General features: G+C 37.4%; 2 protein-coding genes and 2 pseudogenes across 2 annotated transcripts; all 4 read left to right on the forward strand.

The window, feature by feature from the left end:
• Positions 1-2,396: 2,396 nt before the first annotated feature.
• LOC139353885 (putative gustatory receptor 59d) lies at positions 2,397-3,428 on the forward strand (annotated as a pseudogene).
• A 3,459-nt stretch (positions 3,429-6,887) lies between these two features.
• On the forward strand, positions 6,888-8,175 carry LOC139353957 (putative gustatory receptor 59c; annotated as a pseudogene).
• Positions 8,176-9,113: 938 nt separating this feature from the next.
• Positions 9,114-9,721, forward strand: LOC139353965 (uncharacterized). Its single transcript, XM_070998157.1, has 2 exons — positions 9,114-9,232; positions 9,287-9,721. Exons 1-2 carry the CDS (start codon positions 9,222-9,224, stop codon positions 9,504-9,506), a joined length of 231 nt encoding a protein of 76 aa, XP_070854258.1. The 5' UTR covers positions 9,114-9,221; the 3' UTR covers positions 9,507-9,721.
• A 1,159-nt stretch (positions 9,722-10,880) lies between these two features.
• On the forward strand, positions 10,881-11,308 carry LOC139353906 (large ribosomal subunit protein L37-2). The gene has a single exon (XM_070998119.1). It carries the CDS (start codon positions 10,982-10,984, stop codon positions 11,249-11,251), a length of 270 nt encoding a protein of 89 aa, XP_070854220.1. The 5' UTR covers positions 10,881-10,981; the 3' UTR covers positions 11,252-11,308.

An 11,308-nucleotide genomic window follows, 5' to 3' on the forward strand; every position in this document is an offset into this window, starting at 1 on the left:
TAAGAAAAGAAAGCTCTTGAAAATTGTCGATTGAAGTATTTACTTAATACTAAAACCCAAATTTTAGACATTAAGAAATTCTATAAGGTACTTCGATATTACACAGTCTCTGTGGGACTTTAAAATAACACAAATGGTGTCTGTATACCTCGCGGGTCATTAGAGTCATCATATCATTCAATGATATTACTGATAAATCTAAATTATCTATGTAATATATCAGCACATTAGGGTCAACTATATCAGAAACCCATAATATCTTTTAGGCTACCATCACTGCTGTTCAGTATATCGCAATGGTTGACCTGGTAAAACACTGTCAATTCATATCATATTATTTGGGACGTTTCTCTGGAGTGCTGAACTTTGAAATCGATTTGAGATCAGGACGAAGTCGCAATGGTTGACCTGGTAAAACACTGTCTGTTCATATCATATTACTTGGGACGTTTCTCTGGAGTGCTCAACTTTGAAATCCATTTGAAAACAGGACGAAGTCTGGTTACCAAACGAGCTACAATATCTGCAGCCATTTCCCTCCTACTTCTAATTTTTCTTATGTGGTTTCTGATAAATAGAACTCGATTTGTAACTCAAGAATTGTTTAAAGCAAACTCTCTTCAGGAAATTGTGTTGAATATTATAGCGAACGTTCGAATAATTGGTGTTTTGATATCGTTAGCTTGTCGATGGCTTGAACGACCGACATATATGAAACTATTTAACTCGATCAACCGTCTCTATACAAAAAATCCGGAAATAATTCGATACAGCCGTAGAAGCATCGTAAGCAAGTGCTTTTGTGCAATAATGTCCGAATTACTGCAGGTTATAGTAATCTTATTACTAACTGTAAATCGACTAAGTTTTGGCCGTGCATTAAGCATTTGGTGCGTTTTATGCTTGACGTCTACAATCAACGTTATTATAAGCCAGTATTTTGCAGCCATAGCAATACTACGGGGAAGCTATACCCTGTTGAATAAGAAGCTCCGATTGATTTTATCCGAAATTCAATCTCCAATACCCAACAAAAGTGGAGTCTTTATGACCAAATGTTGTCAACTGGCTGATATATTGGATGAAATGGCTCGAGCCCAATCACATTTACAAAAGCTCACTGAATGTTTATCCAGGATCTATCGAGTTCAGATTATCTGCATGGTCATCACTTACCATCTAAACTTCGCGGGAATTTTTTACTTCATGTTCACTACAAAAAAATATAAATTGATAACAGCGACCTGGCCAGGAATTATTATAGTTGGTGCCACAATACACTTAATATTTCATTGTATGGACTGCTGGCTCAACTTGTTTAATATTTTTTACCTTATCGACAGCCATTATGAGATGTTTAAAATATTGAATCAACGGACCCTCCTTTAACCGGGCTTGGATCAAAGATTGGAGACAGTTGTGAGTAGTTCGATTATTCTGCATAAAACATTAAAATAATAATAATATATTTTTAGCTGGAGAGCTTTGTCCTGAACCTTGCCCGAAATCCATTAAAGCTTTCTGTCTTTGGTTTATTTAAAATCGATCGTATGGCAGCATTTGCTTTGGCGAACTCATTATTAACACATTCAATTCTATTGATACAATGTGATGAAGGACGTTATTTAAACTAGAGGTTATCAAGGTTATAAGCTGTACCCACTTGCAGCTTTGGTAAAAAACTTAAGAATGAGAGTGTTATAACTGAAAGGATATATACGGAATATTTCCCAAAATGCACGACAACCTCTATATCGAATTTGTTTTTAAAGTTATTATAATCTGCACTAAAAGCCACATAAAATCATTTCAAACAAATGTGTCTGTTTGTAAAATCGTGCAAAGTTAGGAATACAGTCCCAACAAAATTGTTTCGCTATTTAAGAAATTGGTAATTAATTGATTTAGATCGAACCTTTATTAATATATATTACCTCAAATGAAGAGAAAGGCGGCCGCTGTCACTGTTTAGAGGACCCATCGATTTAATACAGTTATTACTTTAGCTGAATCAAGATGAAACGATAACGCCCGGAACCCCAACTAATTATCCCCACACATTAGAACATTACACTAAAATAAAAAAAAGTTAAAAATGAACATATTTCACTTCGTAAATTTTAATTTTAAAAATTTATAGATTTTGAACTTAGTTTTAAATAAAAACTTTTTTCCTAATTAGGTAAAATGTTTAATTTAAATATGCCTTACTTCATATCTTTCAAATTAAATCAAGCCAGGCAATATATTTTTAATAATTCATAATCAATAAGCATTGAATATTACTTTAATTTTGTCTTAACATTCCAGTTTTCTGAGTGTAAAAACATCGAAACTTGGTAATCAAATGCGACTTATTTTGAATAAAGTTTCAGTATATGCATCAGTATACCGCAATGCATGTCCTAGTGAAATGGTGCTTGAAAAGCTGCTACTGGAATGGACGTTTTTCCGGTGTACTAAACTTCGAGGCCGATTTTAAGACGGGTCAAATGGTAGCGACCAAGAGATCTACAATATTTTCAGCCTTTTCTCATGTTCACATTACTGATTTACCACACATTAAGAACGCACACTGTGACCACCATGTGGAAATATGCAAATTCCCTTCACGAATACGTGTTCATGGTCATAGCGGGCTTTCGATTGATTTGTGTTTTCCTGGCTTTAGTCAGTCGTTGGACTCAACGTCGGACATTTATGCGAATGTTAAAATCGTTTTGGATACTCTATAAGAAAAATCCAGAGATACTACAGTGTTGCCAAAGGAGCATCCTTAGCAAATTCTGTTGCGTGACCATGGCGGAGATTTTTCAAGTTATAGTCACCTTTGTTCTAATACGAAATAAGATAAACTTTGCCACTGGTCTTCGCCTTTGGGCAGTATTGAGCTTGACGGCCGTAATAAATGTGATCATCATGCAGTATTTTATAGCCATGGCGAGTATTCGAGGACGCTATACCCTTCTGAATAGGGATTTACGTACAATTGTTGCCGAAACCCGATCGCTGAATCCCAACCGAAGTGGAGTTTTTGTGAACAGATGTTGTTGCCTGGCCGATCGACTGGAAGAAATCGCTCTCAGCCAATCGGGCTTACAAAAGCTTATCGAGCAGTTATCGGAAGCATATCAGGGCCAGGTCGTCTGCTTGGTAATCGGTTACTACCTGAATTTGGTGGCAAGTGGTTACATATTATCACCAAATACAAGGTCTATGGGATAATTCGCCTTTGATCGTTACAATTTGCAGCATTGCCTATTTTGTTTTTTATTATCTCGATTGTTGGCTCAATTCGCTTAACATAAACACTAAAATTAAGATTTTTTGGCCTATTCCAAATCGATCGTGTTTCATCGTTTGCTCTGGGCAACTCCATATTAACGCATTACTTACTGTTGATCCAATATGATGTAGAACATTTCTAAAAAACATACGTGTAAATTTAAGCGTCGAAAATAAAAATGTATAACATGATGCTGATAACGACTACATATGTATATATGCAAACCCCTACATGGAAACTAAAGCTAATTTCGCCAAGCAAAAGTTGTATTGTAATACCCTTGAAACCCTCCGAAGCAGTTACACTTTAGTAAACCTATGTATATATTTCAACCGTTTGCAACTATCCAATCCTGAATCCGCCATTGCTTTATCATCACGTGGTCAATAAATGAGCTGATTACAACTCTACAGGCAATCAGTCACATATGTCAAGACCCTGGCTTACCAACTGGAAACTGTCCCAAAGCAATGTCCAGTATATCACAATGGTTGACTTGGTAAAATGGTGTCTGTTCATAACGTATTATACCGGTCGCCTTACAGGCGTTTTAAACTTCGAGGTCGATTTTAAAACGGGTCAAATAAAAGTTACTAAAAGAGCTACAGTATGTGCAGCTTGCTCGCACTTTGCAATAATCTTCATGCTGACTCACTTTCTGATTAACGCACAGGCAGTGGTCAAAATATGGAATATCCCGAACTCTCTTCAGGAATACGTGGTCATGGTTTTGGCAGGGCTTCGCCTAATTTCCGTTTTCCTAGCTTTAGTCAGTCGATGGTCCAAACGTCGAACATTTATGCAGCTGTCCAACTCGATCCGTCGGCAGTTCAGTCCGAAAATAACCCCATACATCCAGAGCATCGTTATAAGCTAGTTTTGCTCTGGCGTATTTCTGTAACTCTTGGCATATGGGGCTATATCTGCCTGTCACCCCTACTAAATGTGATCATAATGCAGTATTTCATTGCCATATCAATCATTCGAGGATGCTACAACCTTCTCAATGAGGAGTTACAGGCGATTGTAGCCGAAGCACAATCCCTAAATTCTAATAAAAGGAAAGTGTTTGTAAAAACTTGTTGTCGTCTTGCCGATCGTTTGGAAAAAAAAGCTCATTCTCAGTTTGAGTTACAAGCTCTCACCGAAAGATTGTCAAGAACCTATCAAGTTCAGGTTGTCTGCTTGATCATCACATATTATTCAAACTTGGTTGGGAGCTCATATTTTACGTTCAGCAATTTTAAAAGCGAAGGTCTACCAGAGAGTTTCCACGTTTTCGTCATAGTTATTTACACTGCTCTTACGGTTTCTTACCTTGTGAATTACTGGGTAAACGCATTCAATATATTTGGCCTGCTGAATGCCCATGAAGAGATGGCCCAACTGCTAAGTGAACACACTTCTTTTCAGAGAGGTTTGGATAAGAGATTACAGGCAGTTGTAAGTCTAAACAAAATTTAATTTAATTTTTATGCCCACAAACATTTTTCCAGATCGACAGCTTCACTTTAAGCCTGGCCCGAAATCCACTAAAGTTTCGATTCCTTGGGCTTTTTGAAATTGATCGATTTGCAGCGTTTGCCATGCTTAACCACAGCCACATAATTATGTTAATCCAATATGATATGGAAAATATTTAAAATTCGATATACATAAGATAATATTGTTATTGGACTGTTTTGCATTAACTAAATATTTGCTTATTCGGGCTATAATATATATATAAATGTATTTTAAAATCGATACGGAAATGTACACTCCACTATTTTCTTATAATCCCACAAACTACTTTTAGTTAAATTAGTTTAAAATCAAGATTTGAAGCAGTATGAAGGACGTCATGTTTTGACGAATTTGGCTCATTGCAATGCCAATATTTCAGGTGATTCCAGATGAACAGATATCATACCTAAAATAAAATAGTCGGTCAGACACTTCGTAACCTCAGAGTCAGCGAATTTCAGTTTCACAATGGTTAGCCTAGTCAAATGGAGCTTGTTCTCTATATATTTAACCAGTCGTCTTACTTCGAGATCGATTTCAAAACGGGTCGAATAAAAGTTACTAAAAGTGCCACAATATGTGCAGCCTGCTTGCAAATACTCACGATCATCTCACTTACCTATCAGATGCTGTATACAGATTTCTTCACCACTGCAATAAGAAATGCTAAGGCTCTCACAGATTACGTGTTTCTGGTCACAGAATGCACTCGAATAATTTGTGTCCTCTTGGCCTTGCTCAACGGTTGGACTCAACGAAGGACTTTCATACGACTCTACAACTCGTTTCGCCGACTTTATCAACATAATCCTGAGACAGTCCAGCATTGCCGAAGAAACATCGTTAGCAAGTGCTTACGTGTCAAAATATCGGAGATACTTCAAGTTTTAGCTACCCTTTATACACTGCGAAATCGGCTCAGTATACCCTTATGTATACGCTATTGGAACTTTTTAAACATAACAGTTGTATTGAATGGGATTACTACGCAATATTATGTGGCTTTGGCGAGTCTAAGAGGCCGCTACTTTCTTCTGAATAGGGATTTGAAAGCGCTTCTAACCGAAGCCCGATCCCTGAAACCCAACCGAAGTGCAGAATTTAAGACCACTTGTTGCTGCCTTGCCGATCGATTGGAAAAAATAGCCCGATCCCAATGTGAGGCACAAGGGCTCGTCGAACGGCTTTTAAGGACCTACCAAGTTCAGATGATGTGCATGATGACCATTTACTATTTAAACTTGGTGGGGAATCTATACATCGTACTTACGTGTCAAAATATCGGAGATACTTCAAGTTTTAGCTACCCTTTATACACTGCGAAATCGGCTCAGTATACCCTTATGTATACGCTATTGGAACTTTTTAAACATAACAGTTGTATTGAATGGGATTACTACGCAATATTATGTGGCTTTGGCGAGTCTAAGAGGCCGCTACTTTCTTCTGAATAGGGATTTGAAAGCGCTTCTAACCGAAGCCCGATCCCTGAAACCCAACCGAAGTGCAGAATTTAATAGAAACTGGGTTCTGAATTTTTATGTGATGTTTTTTCTTCCAGATAGATACCTTCACGCTGAACCTGGCCCAAAATCCATTAGAGATTCGATATCTTGGCTTACATAAAAATGACAGATTTTCATCATTTGCCGTACTTGACACTTTTTTAAACCACATAATAATTCTACTCCAATATGGTATGGAAAATTTTTAAAAATATTTATCAACAAATGATGTTTATAGTTGATTTTTAAATAAAATGTATTGATACCTATTAATTTGACTAGATAGGTGTTATATAATCTTTTTTTTACAAAATTGTTAAAAATTAATTTGTTTTTAAATATTTTAGATAGCTTTTAACTTATTTTCCTTTCGTTATAGTCATAATAGGCATCTTTTTAGTATGTAATATAAAATATAAAAATTGCAGAGAAACACAAACACGGGAGTGGTATTTAATAGTCGGGGAGTCGATTTTCTTCTTTTTTAATGCTATCAATCACTAAATAATTAGCCTTCCCATAGGTCTAATCATATTGATTGAATTGCAAACGTGTTGTGCTCATCACCCAGTTAGAGTTGATAGTGAATCATGGTTGACTTCGTGAGGGTGATTCTTCGCTTGGCTTATTGGTATGGTCTTGCGGTGGGAGTGCTCAACTTTGATGTGAATTGGTCGACGGGAAAGGCCAGTTCCTCTCGACGAGTCACAATATATGCGGTGGCCCACAATTTGGTTCTAATGACTCTTATATGTTTGCGCAGTTTCACCAATAAGTCCCTTATATCGGACCTAACCAAAGCTCGATACCTGCATGAGTACTTCTTTTTGCTAATGACGCTAGTACGGAATATGGCAGTTACGATCTCTCTGATCACCAGATGGTAAAAGCGTTGCAGGATCCTTAGACTATGGAATAAAATAGTTCAAATGGTCGCCGAAAGACCCCAGGTGGTTCATAAGTACCGTCGCAGCATTATTTTAAAATTTGTGATTGTTGTTCTATCGGACTCTTTCCACACCGTTTTGGATCTAAGTGCTCAACGAAAAAAATATCATTTCGACCTAGCTGTTAACATATTTATATGGACCACATTTACCACCTTATTCAATATGATCGTAGTTCAATATTATTTGGCAGTGCTGCAAATTCTTGGGCTCTATAAAATTCTTCAACATGATCTTCGTATCTTAATTCGTGAAGCTGAAACAATTTGCTCCATTCGTAATCGACGAGGAGGTGTTTTTTCTATAAAATGTTGCTCCTTGGCAGATCAGCTCGATCATTTAGCTGAAAGATATTCTACTTTGCAGGATACAATAGGCGAAATGTCGGAGGTTTTTCAAATACAGAGCTTTAGCATGAGCTTGGTTTACTATCTATCCACCATGGGCTCGATATACTTTACCTTCTGTTCGATTTTGTACAACACAACTGGATTTGGTTCTTCATTTTGGGGACTTCTGCTGATTTTTTTTCCACGGCATTTTTTTACGCGGATAATTGGATATCCATAAATATTGGATTTCATATTCGCGATCAGCAAGATGAGTTAATCCGATTATTGGCGGATCGGACTTTATTCACCCAGGAATTGAATAAACGACTGGAGACAGCTGTAGGTACAGGATACTTTCTTCACAATTGTTTGCTTCATTATATTTTCTTATTTTCAGTTTGAAAACTTTCAGCTGCAGTTGGTCCGGGGCCCCTATGAATTCTACGTCCTGGGACTTTTTAAAGTAGAACGAGCACAATTGATGGCCATGCTCAACTCAGTTATTACTCATTCTATTATTCTAGTCCAATGGGAACTACAACACAACCGATCTGAATTATGAAAAACTTTTAGAAATAAAAGTTTTGAAAACAATATAATAGTGATAGTATAACTAGTGATAGTGGTATCTGGATTGGGTAACATTGAGTTTAAGTTTAATATTTATATAGATAATAATGACACTTTTCTGCTTTAACTCAGAATGTGTAGACCATCAATAAACTATTGAGTGCTCTGCCAGAGGAATGTGCCAGTTGGTAATGGAAATTGCCTGGCCGGGATTCCTTTGTAGTGTAAGTTGCCAGGCATTTATAAACTTTGTCCTGTCTTCGGAAGCTGGGTAGCTGTGAGGATGGAGGCCGGGAAAGTGGGAAACTCCCGGCGACAGTGACAAATCCAGCGACAGCATCAATACTTTGCCGCAATTCGAGCAATATAAACGAGCTTCCATTCAATTTGCCCCTCGCCATCAGTTCGCTTAGCATAAGTCGCACTTTAATCCCGCACCGACATCCAACAACAGGCCACGACATTGCACCACCACCATCCGGAGAATCGGCATCGGAATCGCTATAGGAATGGGAATTGGCATCGGAATCGGAGGAGCAGGGTAGCAGGATACTGCCGGACGGACAGGCAGCCAATCGAACGGATGGAACCGGAGACATTTTAGCATAATGCATTGCCACCGAGCTGCGACTTCTCCCCGTCGTTATCCTGGGACACTCAATCCGGCACTTGGATCGACTTGGCTGGGCTAACAATGCAACATTTTTTAACATGAATAGGGTTTATCGATTGTCAAAGCATCACACAGAAGTCTATTTATATGTAGGTACCTCTCTGAGCTATGGAATTACACATGTCATTGAGATAATAATATTATAAATTACTTAATCTGCGGAAATCTTTGATTTGATTTTATAAAGCCCAACTAGGGCTTCCTTTTAGACAGAAATTTTAATAACATATTTATATCTTCCGTAGCTCTAAATGAAAGAGCTAAGAAAATGTAGAAAGTAGAGGAGAGCACCGTTATCGAGTAGGGTATTTCAAAACCTAATAAAACAAATACCTAAATATATACCTCTAGTAAACATTGAAAAAACTATCACTACAAATATAACCCAAACCCAAAACCATAATGTCGCACATGTAAGTTCTTCAACATTTATTGTTATTATTATGTTAATAAATGCTTTTTTGTAGACTCGCATCAAAACTCGATTGCCAATGTGGCGGAAAGAGCAGTCCCATTGACTCGGTTATAGCACCGATTACTCAGGAACTGAGATGCATGCAGAAGGTTCTCGGAAAGGTGAGGCGTATGCAGATGATCGAACTTATCCGAAGGGAAACGGAGATGTATGATGCTGAGTTGAGGTCTCTGAACCTCTCCATTTGGCATGAAGTTGGTCATGATGTCTGATGTCTGATGTCCAATATTCAGTTAGCACATTTCTCTTGCCGAAAAGTTTACCTTTTTCGAAAGAAGTTAGATTTCCAAAGTTTAGTTAGCATCACTTTAAAATTAAGATTCATATACATTTCCTTACCAAGTGTTTTTCAAAAACTTAAAAATATTTGTATTTTAGATATCTTTATTGGAGAAATATATATAATGTCATAATATTGTCAAAAATGTAATAAAAATCTATAATCATGCTGATACCGGTCACTTTTATTTGGTCTTTAATCCTTATATCTTATCCCAGGAAGATATAAAATATACTTTTTTTGAAATACCCTAATCTAGGTTGCAGCAACAAGAAAAACTCTTTATGAGGACCATGAGAAATCTGTATCTCGCCACAGCTAACACAATTCCCGCCGAATCATAACTTACTCGATATGCAAAGAAGCAAGGCGGCAGAGTGCCTCAAAAATTCATAGGATATCCCACAGCAGCGCAGCGAAGGTCCAACAAAAATGAGAATTAAATTGAATTTTTAAACGCCACGCACATAAATCCAAACGCCAAGGCAAACGAAAAAATGCAGCCGAACAGTAAAAATTTGTAGTTTACTTTTGCCGCAAAATGTTGCTCAAACATATCATAAATATTTGATTTTCGTTCATTTTTCCAAGGTCCTTGCGAGTGCGACTCCGTCTCAGCGAAATCGTCTGGCTGGGAAAATGGGATGGGGAAAATTGATAAGTTTTCAATGATTACGCCACGAGATTGATATAATTTTCGCGCAATTTCGCAGCAATTGGCAAATGTCACGCACGTGATAGTGCCATTTCGGATTGCTGAAGATTAGGTTAGGAAAGCTAAATGCAATCTGAAAATCGATCTTGGAAAGGTTACGTTATCTGCATCTATATCAACGTAAAGTAAATATTCCATAGCACAGATAACTTGCAACATCAGAAAACGAGTCTAGTGGAACCTATTTGTTCCTATCTATGTTATTGGTATTAATAGATTTTAAAAATATTTTATTTGGTAAAACATTGGAACTTTATTGTTCCCAAAGAACATGCTTTATTTGGTAGACTATTGTTTTAATTCATTTTACAACTTCGGTAAACTTGTTTAAAATATTCAGAAAACAATTTTTTTTAAATATATAAATAACAATGTATATTAACATGGAAAAGATCCCATGTATAGGCAAATTGAAAAGTTAGAACTCCGAAAGTAAAAGTTTATAAACAAAAGAAAAATTACTTTTTTAAAAACGGTAAGTGTTGTAATTCTTACCTAAACGTTAATACTAGGCATCGGAACTTTTTAACACTAATATCGATGAAAGCATCGATTATTTTTGAACCCAACTAACTCCTGTTCAGCTTGAATTATCATCTCCAGAAATATTTCTTTTCGCTTGTAATTATTTTCCGAATCAGACGTCCCAACAACTAACTTATTTAATTTTTGGAGAAATCTACTAAAGAAAGATGACCAAGGGAACTACGAGCTTTGGCAAGCGCCACAACAAGACGCACACCATCTGTCGCCGGTGCGGGAATTCTTCGTATCATCTCCAGAAGTCGAGGTGCTCCCAGTGCGGCTATCCCTCGGCCAAATCGCGGTCCTTCAACTGGTCCCGCAAGGCCAAGGGTCGCAAGGCCCAGGGAACTGGAAGGATGCGGTACCTGAAGAAGTTGCGGCGTCGTTTTCGCAACGGTTTACGTGAGGGAGGCTCCTCGATGAAGAAAACCAACTAAGTCCAGAAAGGGTCCCGAATAAGTATAATAAAAGCCCAAGTGAGGCTATGGATTCCC

This window comes from Drosophila suzukii (assembly GCF_043229965.1).
Source record: "Drosophila suzukii chromosome Y unlocalized genomic scaffold, CBGP_Dsuzu_IsoJpt1.0 scf_Y1, whole genome shotgun sequence".
NCBI classification, from domain to species: Eukaryota; Metazoa; Arthropoda; class Insecta; order Diptera; family Drosophilidae; genus Drosophila; species Drosophila suzukii.

Bases quoted from the DNA above. Each gene is read 5' to 3' on its own strand.
- LOC139353906 (XM_070998119.1), top strand. From the start codon at position 10,982: ATGACCAAGGGAACTACGAGCTTTGGCAAGCGCCACAACAAGACGCAC.